Source organism: Acinonyx jubatus, chromosome A2, assembly GCF_027475565.1.
Source record: "Acinonyx jubatus isolate Ajub_Pintada_27869175 chromosome A2, VMU_Ajub_asm_v1.0, whole genome shotgun sequence".
Classification (NCBI taxonomy): domain Eukaryota; kingdom Metazoa; phylum Chordata; class Mammalia; order Carnivora; family Felidae; genus Acinonyx; species Acinonyx jubatus.
The window spans coordinates 18,914,881-18,934,180 of record NC_069383.1 but is presented as its reverse complement, the minus strand read 5'-3'; the positions used below and the strand labels follow the sequence as shown (position 1 = coordinate 18,934,180).

The following is a 19,300-nucleotide window of genomic DNA, read 5'->3' as shown; positions in this document are numbered from 1 at the left end:
TGGACGTTTTAATAACTAGCTGTTAAAGGAAAAGCTTTTCATTCTTGTGCTCCCTCGTTCATGCAAACGGAATCACTGAGCACCCACTCTGTGCCCAGGCGCTGTTCTAGGCACTGAGGACGGAAGGAAAGGAAAACAGAGGCTGGGGTTCCCCCAGGCCTAGCTGGGCGTTGGGCTGGAAGAGGACCTGAGAAGCCATCAGCTGCTTCCACTGCTTGTAGCCAAACTCCAGGGAGGGAAGGGGAGACGGAAGGGGAGGTTCCTTCAGGACCTGAGGACCCAGGTCTTCTGTGGAACACAGCTAGACGATGCCTTCAAGGGACAAAGACTGGGTGTACCCTGGAGCTGGACCCCAGAGAGCCACAAACCCCCAAAGATAGTCCCTGTTGTCCCTCTAGGAACCCTTCTGGGGCTGGACCCAACACTCACTGTACTCTCTAGGCTAGGCACCTGCCACGGTTATGCCAGCCAGCAGCAGAGATATTTCACCAAAATAGCTTGCTCAGCAATCGTATCAACACGAAGCGGGACGGAGTGTTGAGAAACTGTGCCCTGTGAAATTGGCCCTTGAGCAACTGTGCTGTTTGCAATTAAGTCTGCATTGTTCAGAGATTTTCAAGTGTGGGTCTTAATCGCCTATGTGATTCAATTAAATTTAGTTCCGTCTTTCAGTGGGTCTCATTATCTTATTAACAATTCTTCTCTCTGGCTGGAACTTTGTTTTGGCAAAAGTCCAACTATTTTATGAATGTCTTTGCAGGCCCTACCAAAGGTCCTCGAAGAGGGGACCAGCACGATTGTTCTAGAATTCCCACGGCCGTGGCCCCCTGGAGAGTCACTTTATTTGTGACAAGGCGTCCACCTGAGTGTCGAGGTTGGGTTGGAACCCACCCAGGAAGGTACAAAGGTGTGGGGGTTTAGTTCCACAAAGGGAAGGGGGGATGGGGCTCTGCACTGGGAAGGCAGCACCTGTCTCTGCAAGGACCCTGGTGTCTGATTGCTCCATCCCTGGGTCCATTAGCTATGGAATGAAGCTGGCCCCCGAAGGCCCACCTCGCCCACTGCGTCCTGGAGACACATTCTAGCACCAGGGAGCCAGGCCTCCACCCGCGCCAGGGCCACTGACCGCAGGACACGCCCCCTTATCTCCAAAATGCACAACAAGTTCTTCAATCAAGCTTTAGTTTTCTCCCCCCTTGCACCCCAGGCAAGGCTCCTTCTCAGGGGACGTGTTCTTAGATATAATCTGAGTCTCTGCTACAAAGTGGGGACCAAGGCTGGAGCACGGCCTTTCATCTTTTTGGTTTCTTGCTGACTTTGTAATGGTCTAATTTTTGATAGTGTTCTTAAAGCAGGGAGCTAGCACACTGGCATCTGATTTAAACGCTTACTAGTGATTGTACCTCAAAGTTTTTCCAAAGCATGTGAAAGCCGACTCTGGGCTAACTGGAGAAATAGCGGGGGGACTAGGTCAGAGACTATTTCACTCAACTTCCAAAAAAATGAATAGTGTGTTCTTGATCTTGATGACTTAAGAGGGTGATTGCGGAGGTTTGCAGCTTAACCTGGGATCAGGTGGGATTTGCCTACCTGGCAAGGGAAACTGAACCACTGCAGGCTGTGGGCAACAGGGCGCAGGTGGGGCTCTGGGTCTCCCATCTGGCCCAAACTCTGCTACTATGCAGGGCTCCGGTGCTTTCCTGCCTCCCTGGGTGAGGCCCAGCCACCACCTCTGCCCAATTATCTAAAGCCTTGGGAGTGTATTTGCCATGTGGATGGTCTGTGAAGCAGTTAATGTCACCTAACAAGACGGGCTATAGTCATCCAACACGGAGAGTCGGCAACAAAGCCATTATCGTCATGAGATCCGAGGTTGCCTCTTATCTCGTCCATCCCTTTCCCAGCCTTTGCCAATTTAACTCTGGAAAAGAAAACGTTAATAAACATAAGCAGCAGCATTTGTAAAAGTTAAACAAAAACGGACCTGTACTTGTGGGATCCTATTGAGAACATTCTTTCTCTGGCAGGTGAAGACACAGGGAGAAGTGGCGGCCCACCACCCGGGGAAGGTTCTCACCAGACCCCGCCGGCCCCCGCCCTCAGACTTCCAGCCTCCAGAATGGGTGAGAAATACATTTCTGTTTACACCACTCAGCCTACAATATGCCGTTATGGCAGGTGGAGCTAATACAGACGTCATTTACGGATGCCGTGTTCCCTCTGGTCTAGACGGTGAGCTTCATGAAAGCAGTTCTTTGTGAGCAGGGCTCCTTGTAAACAGGACTTTGGTCTTCACGGGCAACAGGAACAACAAAGTAACCTGTGAAATTACAGATGGGTTTACCACCCCGCTCAGCCCTACAGCGGCGGCTCTCAGCCTTGGCTGCACAGTGGGAACACCTGGGGAGCCTGCACACTTTTTGTGGCCTGGCTCCACCCTGGGCCACTCAGACGGGGTTCCGGGGGTGAGGTCCAGACATCACTAGCATTAAGGGCTTCCCAGGGGACTCCAATGTGCACACACAGGAGACCAACCACCCTAAAGCTAATTGGGTGAAGTACTGGGGCCAGGGGCCCCCAACTAGAGGGTAAGACATCAGGGGCTCATTCCTGTTGCCCAGTTGAATGGCCTGCTTTATGGGTATAGATGGGACGAAGGCCAAGTGAGACACAAGATGGTGTATCGTTTCGATAAATCAAAATAGAACAAACAGCATCAAGTTCACAAAAGTACTTTTTATTTGAGGCAAGAAGTCCGGCTGAAAGGGTTACGCTTCCCGGCAGCCAACAACCGGTTGTTAGTAGCACTATTTAGACTCTGTAGATTCAACTTAGCCAGAAAAGGGTACTAAGGTCCTACTTTCCCCAGCTGAAGAAGAAGGGCAAAGAGACCTGGAAGAGACTTCTATGGATAGTATCTATGGATACTACTCTCTGGACCCAACACCACGTGGGCCAAGCCCTCACTGGCCCGTCCCCAGGTCGTGGACCCACCACTGATGGGCACAGGCCACACTACGCTACATCCAAGAGAAGTGACACGGGGAACAAAGCAGCAGGCCACCTGGAGGAGGACAGGCACCGACGGCTTCAAAACTCATCGGTGAAGGGATAGTCCTTGTGGGAGGCACAGCTGTCAGGAGACAAAGAGGAACATGTTAGCTTTTCAAGGGAGAGACTCTGACCGTAGCAAATCACAAAAAGAAACGGTGAGTATCTCCTCGGGGTGAAAGCAGAGGCCTCAGAGACAACCGCCAGTTCCGAGACCGCAGATCACGGGTCTGCACCGGGGCGGAAGGCCCCCTCGACTCCTCTGCCACAGGCACGATGGACACCCTGCTCCCTGAGCAGCCGGCACCGTGCCTGAGGCCTGCGGGGCAGCAAGACACGATTCCCGCATCCCGGGAACTCAGTCTAACTGGCGGGACCAGACAGTATCCCGTTGTCTGGAACGGCAGGAGGGTGAGAGGAGCCAGGGGTCCGTATGTGTGACAGAGCGAGACGGCGCGGGCATCTCCAGAAGCTGCCCGCCAGCAGTGGGAGCCGAAGGGAGCCGAGGAAAGTAGTGGAGGATTTGACACAGGGAAACACAGGGCAGGAAACAGGCCAGGCATTCACCTGGGAGCGCAGAGCTGCAGGCATGTTTGAACAGGTTCACTATCCCACCTGGTTGGGCCGACAGCCTGTGCTGGGAGCGTAATGGCACCACCGCTGGAGACACAGGCTGGGCACAGTGTGAAAGGCCCAGGGTGAACCCAGCTTGGGGCACACAACTCTTGCTCATTCAAAACTCCTCCACGTTCCATTTTTTTTTGGCATCCCATCAAACCCGAGTAACATTAACCCTGCCATTAGCCATAGAAGCTCAGGACAGCATGAATTTCCAGAAAGGCACTGGATGTGTATGTCGAGCGAGAAAGCTTCCTAGGTGACCCAGGAATGTTGGAACCGGCCTCTCCCTCCCCACTCCAGCCCCAACCCATCCCCATTAAACATCAGTAGCCCCCGGAATAATCTGACAGCTCTCTCTGCGACAGCACCGGAGAGTGGAGGGAGTGTAACGGGACCAGTTGGAAAACCACTGTGGTCTGTCAGCCCTGAGAGCTTCAATACCCGTCGTGGGCTGTGGGAAGGGCCAAGGGAACTGACACAGAGTCCCTCCAAGGAGCACAGAGGTCACCCGGTCAATGAATCATTTCTCTCTCCCTCACCTACCCGACCCAAAAAAGGATTCTAATGCTTAAAGGTTAAGTGCCATTAACACAAACAGGGCTGTCAGAAAGGGCCTGGTGTGAGGCTGCCAGTGATAAAACTGTTGGTGGCCTATTTGGAATGCGAGGCCACGGGTGTGACAGCCACACGCTCACCAGGCACCATCCTGCCTAAAGCACAGCGGAGATCTCGGCCCAGACGCAGACCCGGTGGACACCTGCAGGGGCGGGGGGCGGGGGGCGGGGCGGCTGCCACACCTGCGGTGCAAACCAAACTGCAGAGGCAGCAGAGGCTGGAGAGAGAAGGCTGGCACCCCACCCCACCCCAGAGAGAGTCCAGATCTCACTCAGAAGAGAATGTAACCATGAGGAGACGGAGGGGAAACAGGCAATAAAAACCATGAGAGAGGAAGCTCTGAGTCCCCGCTGTAAGACGGAAGCTTTTTTCTGGAAAGCAGAGAATGAATTTCAAACTTTACTTAGTCATTGTACTGTAGGGAAAGTCACCTCCCTCAGCTTCCAAACTACCAACTGCCAGAAATACAAGGACCCAGCAAATGGGTAGCCGGAGGGGCCCTGGGTGCCTGCCAGTCAGGGCGTCGAGTGGTTTTCTCAGTCATGTGGCTCATCGGTGTCAGGGCCCCAAGCACCACGGTCTTCCTATGGAACCCCTTTTATTAACTCGGTGTCAGACAGGGTCACACGCAAAGTCTGCCAGGAAGGGGGGTGGACAAGAGCCACATGGGATCACCTGGCTTCAGATGAGCCACTGAGAGTTGAAAATTAACGCTAAAATATGGGGTGGCTGCCTGCGGCGGAGGGGAGAACATATCTAGAACAGATCTCCGGGCATTTTCCTCGTGGCTATGTGCACTGCGGCTCCCACGGGACGAAATGCTTGCTGCTGCACGTGGATGAGAAGGCAAGGCAACGTACACAGGTCGGAACGGTTGTGCTAACAGGCCCTGGGCAGCACGGCCTGCAGGAGCTTCTCTCATTCTGTAGCATCAGATCCCCTCCCAGGACCCACTCACCTCACTAAGGCACAGACTCTCCAGTTCCGGTTGTAGCTTAGTAAGGTGGTCATATCCACGCTGCTCAGTTCAAAGTCAAAGACCTAAAAAGAAATAATAATAATAAAAAAAGAGTCCAGTAAATTCTGCAAATGAAGGTCAAACGCAGAGTGCCCAAGTATCCGAACAGCCCTGTGCGGGGCCGCTGGCGGGATGCTGCCCTGAGTGGGGAAGGGCAGACAGGAAGCCAGATCTCGGAGAGACTTGACTGTAGGACTACGGAGAAGGCACGTGGTCTGTCCGGATGCCACACACAACCGGGAAAACAGGAACCTCTAAGCAAAAGGGTACTTCTCAGTCCATTTAGTTAATGTCAAAGGCACTGCTGAGCACTTCTGTGACAAGCACCAGTGGGGAAGGAAATGAAGGGTCACAAGTATCTCCGCCTCAGTTGCCAGTGAATCGAAGGGGAATCCCACAGCTCCAACACAAGGAATCCTCAATCGCACACTCTGCGTGAGATGCTACACACAGCACTCGGGGGATCCAGAGGAACTAGGAATGAATTCCAGCCGGGGAGCCGAAGGATGTGGTCAAAGAAGATGGCATCTGAGATGGGCCGAAGCCGCCAAGTAACGTCCAAAGAGGACAAGAAAGGTCGTCAGGAGGGAACCACTTGCCTGAAGAGCACAGCCTGCCTGGGAAGACCTCGGCCCTCACGGTGCCAGCAGGCAGGCCCGAGGCAGCACCAGAAGACACTGGGGTGGTGGGGGTGGGGGGTGAGGGGACGGCTGCACACGGGGACACGAGGGAGGCCCCTGGGTCAGATGACTGCAGAACGTGCAGGAAAGAAGCCTGCCGCACACTCTGCGATCACAACTGTGGGCAAATGTGCAAACACTACAGAGCAAAAGGCAAGAATAAAATAACTGTGTTAGCACTACAAGATTAATCATTTAAAAATGTTTTTCCTACCACCTTTAAAACAAACGAAACAGGAAACCAAGGACCCATCTCTGGCAGGATAGGTTTCTCACAGCTGTCACGGTTGTACCACTTGAGCTCGAACAGGTAAAACGTGTGGCCCTAACAAGACGACTGTCTCCCCTACTGCGCAGTAAGGGCCCCCCACCCCCACCCCCGCCCCCGAGGCCTCTCTGGCACATGCCCTCACAACCCACGGCCGCACAGCACACAAAATGAGCAGCCTGCTGTGGCAACGGCTGCTGGGAACCGGAGGGGTCAGAGCGGTCCTGGCAGAGCAGCTTTGCTCAGGGGGAGCAGAGGCTCACGGGCATCAGGCCCCCCCCGGAGCAGCTCTTCCCCTGCCCCTGGGTGCAAGCGGCAATCTAACCTGCCCTGGCAGGGGCTCTGAGGGCCCACATGAACACCTCCCTGTGCTCTGAGCCCTGTGCTCTGCCTGTTGCCGGAAGGGGTCCTGGCACGGGTGGTGGGTGGGCTCACGGCCTACAGGGTGTCCGCAGTCCAGACTCACCAGCGCTCTCGGAGCGCTCACTCAGGTACCACGCACCACGAGAAGCCCTCTGACGCATCTTATTTAATCTTCGTGACAATTCTCAAAAGAGGTATCACTTTACAGACGAGGAAACGGAGGCAAGGTACCGGAGCCCCAATTCAAGCCCAGGCGGTGTCGCTCAAGGGCCACATTTCTCAGGACAAATGCGGAGTCACCGAGGAGCCTCAGCAAAGGTGGGTGCATGTACAGAGGGCATCACTGAGGCACGAGGTCCACCCCGGCATGGCGCCTCCACCCAAGAGAAGCCACAGTCCCGAGTGCACGGTCTGCTCACTGCAGCCGAGGCTGGCTTCCTGACTGAGAGGTGACAGGAGGGTGGGTGGGGGTCTCACACATGACAGTTGAGGCACGGGAAGAGAAACCCTGTCCCCTTCTCCACTGAACAAAACCTGGCCGACCAACCAGGATCTTACCTGGAAGTTCTCGGCAATGCGTTCGGGTGTCACAGACTTGGGGATCACGACCAGATTCCTCTGTATGGGGAACCGGATCAGAACCTGGGGACAGATGCGCCGAGCGAGTATGTACACCAATCACCCACACGGTTATATCACTTAGTCTTGCACATCCATTCCCCACGAGGGAATTCCAGAACTCCACACGTGAGAAAACAGAGGCCCAGAGGGGTCAGGGTCACCCCCAGCCACACCACGCGCTTCCGTGTCTCCCGTGTACTGGTCACAAGGAGGAAGCCGTGGCGCCACATGGGAGAAAGAGAACATCTTCCGGGCAGCTGGTCACAAGTGCTCTTCCCTGAGCACAGAGACGAGCTTCCCACCTACATCAGCAAATGCGGACCCTCGGGGTGGCCTGGAGAGGTCACTGTCCCCATCACACAGCTGTCTTCTAACTTCCAGTCGGTGCCCTTTCCACCACCCACTCCAGGACCCAAGCTGCACTTCCAGGGAGGGCTCGGCTGGGCTTGGTCGCCTCCCCCCTGCCCGGTTAAAGGGGACCACTACATATGCGGGGGGTTCTGGGAACGGCCACGGGCGCCTGGAGATGACAGTACCTGGGCTGTGGTTTTATTGTGCTTGGCTGCGATCGCTTTGATCCTGGGATCCTCTAACAGGGAAGGGTCCTCGGGCTTGGCCCTGGAGACAAGATGGCCCGTGTGAGCAACCATTATCGCCGCTGCTTAAGGTAGCCGGCAACCCTATCTCCCATCGACCTTAGAAGGCAGTCCGTCAGTCTCCTCCTGATTTGAATCTCGGGTACAAACTCCCAACCCTCTGGAAAAAGAGCAGCCACCTTGCTACTAAAAGCTACTGGAACCCCAACAAGATGCTCCTGGGCAGGTCTGCAAATCAATGCCAGAAGCACGTTCCCTGATGCTGACTTTTTCTTTTTCACCACTTCTAACCTTCACCAGAGGACAAGAGAACACGATCTGGTGGAAACCTCACCAGGGCCTGTCGGGAGAGCCGAGAGGACTGTAGGCAGTCACCACAATGCCTTTGGACTGGCAGTACTGGATTAGCTTTTCCTGAGTGAGGTACGGGTGGCATTCGATCTGCAAATGCAAACAGGGGGCTGATGGTGACGCGTGGGCACAGGTGCAGGGACAGACAATAAATATGCCTCTTCCCCAGACAGAAAATTATGTATGACCGATGTCTTATCTCCCAGATAAGTTCTGACAACTGTTTACACCTCCCAGCTAGTGTCCTCAACCCGAAGAACAATAATCTTGTTACTGATGTACCCTGCTCATGGGCCCTAAGGGTTCGTTCTGGCTTTGGCCACTTATCAATTGTGACGTGTCTAAGGATCTCAGTGTCTGCACACTGACAATCTGGGAGACCCTGAGTCATCACAAGCTGGGCTCAAACTCCGTCTCTCCTGCAAGCTCGGCTCCCAGATGCCTCATCGTCATTCTCGATCGCAAATCAGGACCCACCTCCTGCCTGGGTGACACGGGTTCGGATAGTAACCCAACAGTCTCCCATGCACAGCCTTCCCTGCTGGAGGTTTACCTGGTTAACGGCCGGCTTGTATTTCAAGCCAGGCTTGTTTAAGATCTTCTCGACTTGGAGATGGTTGAAGTTGGAGACTCCAATAGCTTTCACCAGCCCGGCATCCACCAGCTCTTCCATGGCCTAATGACAAAATAGGGTCTCTGCTTGCTGCTGACACGTGCCCAAGAGGACAAGGACGAGAAAAGCACCCTTGGCACCAGTCAGGTTAACAGGTCCTGCCCTTACTAACAGGTGCCAGTGAGTCAGACCTCTGAGAAGCCAAGAGATGCCAAGACAAAACCAGGCTGGCTGCAATGAGACTGGAAGAGTAACAACGGTGACAGGGTGACAAAATGCAGTGGAAGACAAGGCAGAGCAGACCACTCACAAGGAGAAAGGGAAACCAGCCAGGAGGAAGAAAGCCAAATCAGGGGCCGCCTCACCTCCCACGTGTCCACAAAATTGGTGTCACTGGGGATCACGTTGCCTTCCCCATCCAGTGGGAAATACTCCTTCCCGGGCTGTTGATACGATAACAATCAATCAGTAATGGCTCTTCACAGTCCTGCATCTTTGGAAGCAAAGTTCTAAAAAAAACTCACTCTTAACTACCATAGCTGTTTTTTAGAAGACGATCGAGGGCAAATCCACGGGCCCGTGTGAAAGAGAGACAGGCAGACAACTCCCGAGGCCCCCCGACACTTTTTCTTTCAAATGGGTGGCAGCTGTTAGATGGAAACGGTTCCTGGTCGGTGAGGTGAGCCCTGCCAGGGGCCGGGCTGGGGACAGGGGAAGGACTCGGGGCCGGGGGCACGGGGCCCGTGTCACCCTGCTGAGTCTCAGTGGCTTATCATGAAAAACAAAGGATGGGAAGTCAGGCCCGGTACACACGGCACAATTAAAACAGGGCCACAGGGTCAAAACCCACCACACACCTTCAGTCTGGCTGACAAAGCGGAAACCCGACCCTGTGACTACAGTGAAGGCAGAGTGTAATAACTCGAGTTTATTTTGCGCAGAGACTCAGGCTGCCAAGAAGTATCTATCAGGCTTCCACAGCACGGGGCCTGTGTGCAGCACGCAGGACTAGATACACACACACACACACACACACACACAGGCAGGCAGAGGGGGCAGCCAATGAGGTCTTTGGGCCACGTGCAGAACACCACTGGAGCCATGCTGGAGGTCACCGTTTTAGACCGTACCGCCAGCAAATGACAAAGCACAGGGCTCCTCAAATTTTGTAACGTGCAAACGAGCTGCCCGTGGTTCCCGCGCAGCAGGCCTGGTGGGGCCAGAGGCTGATCTCCAACAAGCTCCCAGGTGGCAGCACTGGCCGCTGCTCGAGGTGCGGAGCCCAGGCCGGCGACACACAGAGCGGGTCCCCACCTGCGCCTTAACGCACCACGGGCTACGTGAGCGACAGGGGCCCGGCCGGAGCCCTGAGCCGCCTACCTTGAAGCCCGTTGGCCAGTGGATAAGGTAGAGGTCCAGGTAGTCCAGCTTGAGGTCGCTGAGCGTCTTCTGGCAGGCCCCCTTGACCATGCTCTTCTCATGGTACGTGCACCACAGCTGAAGCCAGGGAGAGAGCACGTCTTACGCCGCGCACAGGAGGCTGCTTCCCGGCCAGGAGCCCACCCCACCCCTTTCACTGTGATGCTCCAACGGGTGGTGAGGGGGTTTCCACCGCACACCGTGGGTCCTAACTTCCCAAAGGAAGGGAGGAGAAGCAGGTCAGGGAAACCTCTCAGAGGGACCCAACCAAAGGCAGAGTATAGAACGGACAGTTCATAAGGCCCGGGCCCCAAACGGGGGCTCTCCAGGCCATCTTCCTAATAGGCTGGTCTCTGTGGAGTCAGTCTCACCGGCCCAGCCTGTGTCCCTTTGGGCACCAACAGCCTCCAGGTCAAAGACAGTGGCCAGCAGTGGAGATCCGGTCTCCAGATGGAAACCAAGTTCTGTCCTCAAGGGTAACTCTCTGGGAAGGCAGCACCAACCCACAACCTAAGCCTCACCAACAAGGGGCTCCACCCAATGGGTCTACGCTGAACGACCCTCCAGTGGACCATGGATAGGTGAGCTCTGGAGCCCTTGTGGCCTGCAGTCAATACACTGCCCCAGAAGAGCGGCCTCTTGAGTAATAACTACAGCATATTAAGTGGCCCTGGAGTGTGGCCTTGGCTCCCAAGCTGACACTGCCATTGGACCAATATCCCTCCCCGCCATCACCCCCCCCCCCCACCCCAGGTTCCCCTGCAGAGTGGTACCTTGCTGACGATGAAGAGGTCCTCGCGCTTCACCACCTGCTCCTTGAGTTTCTCCTGGATGGCCAACCCCACCTCATTCTCGTTCTGGTACACATGAGCGCAGTCGATGTGGCGGTACCCAAGGTCAATCGCAATCTTCACAGCCTCTGTCACTTTGCCCGGAGGGGACTGGAGGGAAAAGGAAAGGAAGGCATGGAGTCAAAAATAAAAAACCGAAGCAAAACACGGCGTCTGCATACAACCCAGGAAGAAGGGCCGTATGGACCTCCTGCTCGCTGAGGAAGCTCCTGCCCCTTAAGGACGGGCACTGGAAGGTGGCCTCTGTCCCAAGCAGCTTCCCAAGTCGTCTGCTTGCGGAGAGGGGGAAGGGAACCAAGGTGAAATACCACACGGCTTCACTTTCGGCGATGCTGACAACCACTTAACGGCAGCACAGACCACGTTAAAACGATGTGCCAAAGCGGTCTCGCTCGCGTCTTTCCGTCTGTTGACTGACAAACCACTGTATGAAAACCCCCCGGCTGAATCTAACAGGTTCCCAAGACGATAAGGGACACCATTTCCTCCGAACAGCTCAGAAGATTTTAATAACTGCTGTCAATATTTACCCAATTCCCTTTCGGTTTCCGAGCTGGCGCTAAACGCCAATGCTTTCCTTTCTCCTTTTGGGTGCGACATTCTCACAATCACTTGCTTTTAAGCAGTTCTGGGAGATTATCATAAAGTCCAGAACGTCACTGATGCAGATTCCAAGGTGGGGGCTGCATCTGTCACCGCGTAAGAATCTGCTGCAAGAGGCAGAGGTGGGGGACGGTCCCTCCGAGATACCAGCTGACGGAAAGGAGTGGGAAGGAGAGGGGAAACGGGGTCTGTGGAGGTCACACATAATTTGTGGGCGGGGCTGCAAAGACACCGAACGGCTGTCCGTGCCCGAGCCATCTGACCGTCTCCGTCACCAGGACGGGAAACGGGCTGGCTGTCGAGGAGGAAGAGGGGCCTCTGGAGCCTTCGAGCTCCACCAGCACCCAGACTGACTGCGCGGACACTTTTTCCATCCCCTCACTGATCCTACTCAGACCAGAGAGGTGAAAAATAAACACATGTGCAACAGACTGTTGAACGAATGCAGTGCATTCCTCCAGAGAGCTGGGGGAGAAGAGAATGAAAAGGCAAACTCCCCAGGGCCACAAGCAGCTGCAGACATTTGCTGTTTTGACAGCAGCTGCTGTGAACAGGAGGAGGGGCGGGGAGGGGGGGTCAGAATATGGGCCAGTGGGAACAAATGTATGGCCAGAGCCTGTTGGCACACTCAGCTTGCTCACCCCCAAGGAGGGAGCGGGGGGCGGGCTGCCAAACTCAGGTGTAAGACAGGAGGCATCTTCAGATGGTCTGACAATATCCTCTTTCCCTGGAGGACCAAAGAAGCTGCAAGTGCAGCCTTCCCCACCATTCGAGATTCAAGGCACGGGGCAGAGAGAAGCCCAGCCCCGAACAGGCCACACGCTGCATCTGCCATGACAGCCGGTGCTGTGACCAGGCATGACCCAAGCCAGGCCTGCGAGACTCAGTCTCTGGAACTACCAAGACGAGCTGTCATTCTGCTGGGGTCACCGCGCTGGGAGACTGGGAGCCGGGAGCTGCTTGAAGAGAGCAGGCAGGAGAGAGAGACACTGCTCCTAGTGACATCATGCACAGCCTTGAATTTGGTGCACCTGAGGGCACCCTGTAGGTCCATGAATCCCCACCTCAAACACACTTTTTTTCCTGTTTCGGATGAAGTTGGTTATTCAATTCCCTGCAACCAAAAGAATGCAGACTAGGATAATCAAGGGTGCTGAACGACTGGTACAAAAGTACTGAGAAGAAGTTCACCTTATGTTTTCATAGAGAAGCCAAAGACAGAAATGACCAACAGATCACAAAGAGGCTGTCACTCCCTGACCCTTCCCTGGAAGGGGGCTGACTGGCTAGGGACACGTGTGCTGGGAAGACGGCCACGCTGCTTTCAAAGGGTAAGCAAGAACAGAGGGAAGAACTGTTCGGCCTTTTGTAAGATAAATTTGTAGGAGTGTGGCAATTTGTTGCAAGCCTCCTGAGCAGCTGTGGGCCAGCCTCCCCTTTTGGGGGACAGCTTCGCAGCGATGGGGAAGGCTGTGTGGGGCCACGTGCTCTGCCGTGGGGGCACTGATGGCTGTCCTCCGCGCTGACCCTGGAACAGGCATCCTGGTTACCACCAGGCTGAGCCAGGACAGATCACGTCACTGAAGGGAACCTGACCAGCGGGGCATCTAGCCAAACTGGCTCAAACTGAAAAGGGCAGCTCCCATTTGCTATGAGCCACTTTTTACCAGTTTTAAGTATGTGAATACGCTGAATCCTTATCACAACCCTGGCACACATTGTTATCTCTACAGATAAGGGAAGTGAGGCACAGAGAGGCCACGCCACTGGCCCATGATCCTGCAGTCAGTCAGTAAGGGGACATCAGGACTCAAAGCCTGGAAGAAGGACCTTAGAGCCATGCTCTGCCAGCAGCTCTGTGCTCCGGTGTGGACCCGAAGAGGCACAGAGACTCTGGTCGGTGACAGTACAAGTCTCCTGGGCTGGGAAAAGTCATCCTCTGCAGTGAAAATGCACCAGAGTCCACAAACCACATTCAATATTAACCATCTCAGTATAACCCTTCCCAAAAAGAGATTAAATGACCTTCTCTTATCACTAATGAATCAGCCAATTTAAGATCTAGTGAAAAATCACACAATAAACTTGGGAATGCTAAGACACGATGACGCCATCTCTCCATGTCATGTCCACATTTAAAAATGCAAACAGAAGGGAGTGGCCCCAACTGAAAACTTGGAAAAGAAAATAAGTCATAAAGTATATTTCTGTACGCCAAACAGCAAATCTGCAGACAACCAGTACAGGAAACACTCCAGTGACAGATGACCAAGTTGTACAAATCCTAGACTAAATTATGTTTTAACCCAATTCTGCCCCTATTCTGCCCTGTGACTTGGGCAAATCTGTCCATGCCCCAACCTCTCGGACCTTCCAGCTCCAGAGCGCTAGCTCAGGCAGCAACCTGACAACGGTCTGGGCTGTGGGCACCAACTGATGGCAGTGAGAGTTCTCTACTCCTCGGGTCCCCATCATCTCCACAAGACAGGCCTCCCCATGTCCTCCCTTTGTAACACCTGCAGCGGGCTAACACCAGCTCAGACCATCACTATCAGTCCCCCCGCCTTTACACACACACACTTGTCAAACCCAATCATCTTCCCTTTGCTTGTAGCTCTTGCTACAAGACAATAAGGCAGTAACTCTCCCTTTATTCCCTCAAGGCTCCAACCAGAAAAGTTATAAAAGAATGTGGATAGTAAAAACAGAAGGCATCTCAGAGACTGAATCCCTTACAGTATGAACCGTGGGGATTTCTGGCAAGAGAAGACTGTTCATTTTCTGATGTACTTTTAAAAAATTTCCTCTAATTAGCAGGTATTACTTTTGCAATGAAAGGGAGCAGGTCTGGAACAAAGGAAACTACTTTGTCGGGGGGGGGGGGGGGCGGGGGGACTTGGGCGAGATGTGGGAGAACAGGGTGCCAATGGTAATCCTGGAATAAGGAAGAGGAAACCGTAACTTTCGACGTTAACTTAGATTTAATAAAGAAACAGGGCCATCAACCGCAAAAGCCTGGAAAAATACCCTATCACAGAAAAGCTGTCCCCCAAAAGCATTGTTTAACTTCTTCCGATTCAACCAGCTTTTCCTTAGAGAAATTCAATCTGCATCTAAGAGAAACTTACCACTTTTTATTAGTTTTGTTTAAATACTAGTGGTCTTACAATACAGTGTTCTATTGGAAGTGTAAGGGTTCATCGTGTAAGTTAAGTCATTTCAACCAGATGCAAGTTACACAGGCATTTGTGACTTTTCAAAATGTCTTCCAAATTCTGGGGGCGCCTGGGTGGCTCAGTTGGGTAAGCATCTGACTCTAAATTTCGGCTCAGGTCCCTATCTCTCTGCCCCCGCCCAACCTGTGTGTGCATGTACACACACTCTCTCAAAATAAATAAACTTAAAAAAACATATTTCAGGTTCCAATTAATTCACTTAGAATTTTCTGGAACAGGAGTTGGCCAACTTTTTCTGTAAGACGCCAGACAGAAAATATTTTAGGATCTGTGGGCCAAACAGTCTGTTGCAACTGCTCTTACTCTGCTGCTCCAGCACATAAGCAGTCATAAATAATACAGAGAGGAATGAGAGGCGTTCTAATAAAACTTTATTTACAAAAACAGGTTTGTGGGTTATAGATTACTAACCCCTTTCTCTACCAGAAGCAGCATACGAAGAAACGGGGATTGGGTAACAGGCCCAGGCTTGATTTTTCCTAATTCCTATTCACAAATAAAATTTCTGGGATCCAGTTCAGCATTGTGATAACAAAAGTTAGGTATTCTGACACGAAACACGGATATTTTGGTGGCTAAAAGGGTTTAACCAGTTGACAATACAGTCTCCATCAACTTTGGGTCAATCTGAGCAAGCTGGGCCTGCTCAGGCTCTGAGGACACAAAACGCTCCCACGCTGCACAGGTGGGAGACTGGCGACCTGCAAGTTTTGGATACACAGGGTTTAAAACCTGCAGCGCGTCAGACTCCCACAGACCGAGCACGGGGGAGAATCCACAGAATTAACTACAACATGCTACACTTCACGTCCAACCCACGGTCAGCAGAAAATGTGCTTTTCGATGCCTGGTGCAGGCTCATGCTCAGTACGTCCACGTTCGTTTTAACGGTGTCACGATGTAAACTGCACTTTCAAATGATAAAGAGTTGACCATACTTTTCAGTCGCCTTATCACACGAAAACAGTCAATCTGGCTACCATTCTGCATCAAAGCTCGTTATCGGTCTGGGCAACAAACACAAACCAATAAAACCGAAATTAACTTCCTCCCACTCAATCTCTGAATTCAAAGACACTGATACCTCCACTGGACTGAGATGGGGACAGACCAGGACTGGCCTTGCTTGGGGAAGACTTATTTAAGGATCTCTCATCATGAAGCTTGTCAGGTTGAGGCCTACAGGGAGATGAGGTAGGTGAACAGTAAAACCAAGCTACTGTTTTAGCTGCAATGCCAGCCGGCTACCCTCTCTCCCAACCCCGGGATCCTGGGGCCAGTACACGCTTGCCCCACTTTGGGAACGTGATAGGAAGTCCTTCTTGGCCATTTTCTTCTACCTCATGTGTTTTTTTTTTTTAATTTTTTTTTTTTTAATGTTTATTTCTGAGACAGGGAGAGACAGAGCATGAGTGGGGGAGGGGCAGAGAGACAGGGAGACTCAGAACCTGAAGCAGGCTCCAGGCTCTGAGCTGTCGGCACAGAGCCCGACGCGGGGCTTGAACTCACAAACCGCTGGAGAAAATGACCTGAGCCAAAGGCGGTCGCTCAACCGACTGAGCCATCCAGGCACCCCTACCTCATGTGTTCTTAAAGGGGGTGATATCATCCCCGAAGTGGCAAAAACTGGTTCACTAGGGGCAAAAAAACCCCATCTTAGCTTATACAATGGTTTGCTGTCCTCTGAAAGGCCACAGGACACCAACAGATGTACAGTCTATCTGTGATATTAAAATTTTACATGGGGGGCAATTACAGGAAAATGTCTCAAAGGTTCCTAGGTAGGGCAGGGGTGGTGATAATGGAAAAGAGGTTTAGAAACAGTTTTACCTCCCCTCCTAGCTTTGGAGTATGTGGGTGCATTATAATGACCAAACTACCAACAATTTTTCAGTTAAGTCAAAACATTTACCAGCAACAGGACATCGACCAGCATCAGAAGTAATCTATGCTTGAACGAACTCCTGGCAATACAACGTGGGTGGGTTTACTTACTACCCTATGGGAAGGCAAGCTTGCCGGAGAGAAATGCTCGCTGAGCCACGAAGGGTCTGAGGCAGAGATGCTCTCCCCTCTGTCTGAAAGCCTCACCTCCAAAGACAGAAGGGAGCATCTGACAACCTTTGATGCAAAAGCAGATTGGAGACGACCAGAGCCCTGCGAAGGGTCTGGATGGGGCACAGCTATCATAGGAAAGATCCAGGACAAGGAGCTGTGCCCAATTGAAGAGTGACCCCCCCCCACAGTTCCTACAAAGATAAGCAAACGATATTTAGGTCACCCCACCTTTCGTCCAGCATCTGTGAAGAAATATGTACACACATATGGGGGAAAAGGGAATAACCCACTACCTATATAACTTTTATACTTAAAAAAAAAAAGAATAAAAATGCATTCTAAACCCATACCTAACGCTATTTATTTCAGTTACTTCCTCCATTACAGCTCAACACAATTCTGTACAGACCTCATCTCCTTACCTCCCCCACCATCCAAAGTTTTCCTACTTCTTTGTATTAATTCAACATATACTTACGTATCTTTTGGATACCTATGATTTACCAGGCATTGTGAGAAGTGCTAGAAATGCTTGTGAACAAGGCAAATGCTACCCTCGCCCTCCAAGAACTTAGTTTGCCAGGACGAATGACCTAAGTGTAGATTTCATAATGTTATTTTTAAAGAAACACACAGCCTTTCAGGGCACTAAGTGCTCCGGTGCCATGATTTAAAACCCTCTGTTAACCTCTTTTAGTCCCTATTTACCCCAGAGCAATAATTTTCAAACGACAGGTCAAGGTCGGGAACAGAACCTCTGAAAACACAAAACAGAATAAAAATCTTGGGATTCATCCCACCTGTAACGTAAAGCATCGTCTCCCCCACCTGTAAGGTAAAGCATCGTGTCCTAAATCTTTTGCTTAAGTCCAACGTATATGTGTGCATATACGTGTGCACGCTGCTTGCAACATTATACACGCTGTAATTCACTGTTGCCGAGAAAGTGTCTTTTCACATCCGTTCCAAGAGAATAACCTTGCACAGATGAAAATGAACCTGGTGTCATGGTCCTGATTTAATTCCACCCTAAGAGCCACCACTGGACTTCTTGAAGGAAACACAAATTACATATACACTGATTACTTTCGCCAAGAAACACTTTCTGTGAAGCAACTCTATGCCCCTTTTCTGATTTACCTTATAATTTGCTAATTTGCAGCTGCAGGCCGTAGGGGAGAGGTAAACACCACCCTCTGTTCTATATCCAACCATTTCAGGGTGCACTCAATCCTTTCTCCCCCGTGTTCTTGTCAGTGTGTAAACATGCAGTGCCCAGGCCCATATTCAAAGTTCCTGGGAAAACGTGGGTCACAGCTGTAAATGTGATATACAATACCCCAAGGCTAACTTACAAGCGGCTTAAAAATACTGGGTTTTGTTCCAGCGCCCATAATACTAACCTTCTGTGCCCCCTAATTTTCAGATAATCAGGCGAGCCCTTTTATTCCTAGCCATTTCTTAGGGACGTTGTGGAAAGATTTCAGCGGTGGGAAGGTTTCCGGAAAATTTTAATACTGACGCCAGCTAACAGTTTTTTCTCTGGGCGGCAACCACCCTTGCCCAGATTCTCTTCGAAGGTCCACCTCGCATACCACACCCCCGAGAAGAAGCAAGCCCGGCTACAGGGGATCAGCGTCGTGTGTTTGGGGACACGGAGATAGACGGATCCTGGGCAAACTCGTGGCAGCTAATTTAATTACCTGCAGTCTCCGAGCTTACTTTGAGTGCTTATTCCTGGGAGAGCGAAAACGGAAACAATTAAGGACAAACTAGTAGAGAGACAAAGGCGCAGATGCACAGGTGCGGTGCCGACGGCAACGCCAAGCTCGGCCCCATATCCCTGGCTTCCCCCGACTCCCACCGCCCGAGCAGAGCGGCAGGGCATCAGAAGACCCCCTCGGTGATTTTCCAGCTGGGAGAGGATTCCAAGTGCGGCCTGGGAAATCCCACCCACTAAGCGTCCACAAGAGCGCCCCCCCCCCCCCGCCCCCGCAAGCTCCCGGGACCGCACGCCGGCGCCCCGTACCCTTGTCCCCGCGGGGCCCGCCCCGTCCCGCCCGGGCCGCGCAAGCCGAAGTATGGCTCCTCGGAGACCGGGCGTCCGCGGCAGTGGCCGCTCAGGGTCACTGCAGGTCCCGGCCGCCCCAGGCCGCGCCCCCCCAGGGCACCTACCTTCCAGGTGCCCAGCCCCACGATGGGCATCTTGGCGCCATTGTAGAGCACGAGGTGGCTGGCCATGACCGCTGCGCACCCGCAAACCCCCCAACAAACGACCACGCCACGAGGGCCTTGGCGCAGACCTTTAAATAGCCGGTAGCGTCTGCAGAAAGGGC

At 52.7% G+C, this 19,300-nt stretch overlaps 1 protein-coding gene across 1 annotated transcript; it reads right to left on the bottom strand.

Moving 5' to 3' along the window:
* Positions 1-2,716: 2,716 nt before the first annotated feature.
* On the bottom strand, positions 2,717-19,300 carry AKR1B1 (aldo-keto reductase family 1 member B). The gene is made up of 10 exons (XM_015073050.3): positions 19,140-19,300; positions 10,990-11,157; positions 10,178-10,294; positions 9,163-9,240; positions 8,738-8,860; positions 8,168-8,274; positions 7,774-7,855; positions 7,175-7,258; positions 5,246-5,328; positions 2,717-3,133 (listed from the first exon to the last, which is right to left on the bottom strand). The coding sequence occupies exons 1-10, from the start codon at positions 19,203-19,205 to the stop codon at positions 3,091-3,093; spliced, it is 951 nt and encodes a 316-aa protein (XP_014928536.1). The 5' UTR covers positions 19,206-19,300; the 3' UTR covers positions 2,717-3,090.

Excerpts from the sequence above, each read along its gene's own strand:
- AKR1B1 (XM_015073050.3), bottom strand. The coding sequence starts at position 19,205 with ATGGCCAGCCACCTCGTGCTCTACAATGGCGCCAAGATGCCCATCGTG. Across the intron at positions 11,158-19,139 it reads TGGGGCTGGGCACCTGGAAG|TCCCCTCCGGGCAAAGTGAC; the intron begins GTAGGTGCCCTG and ends TTTTCCCTCCAG. Across the intron at positions 10,295-10,989 it reads ACCTCTTCATCGTCAGCAAG|CTGTGGTGCACGTACCATGA; the intron begins GTACCACTCTGC and ends CCCTGGCTTCAG.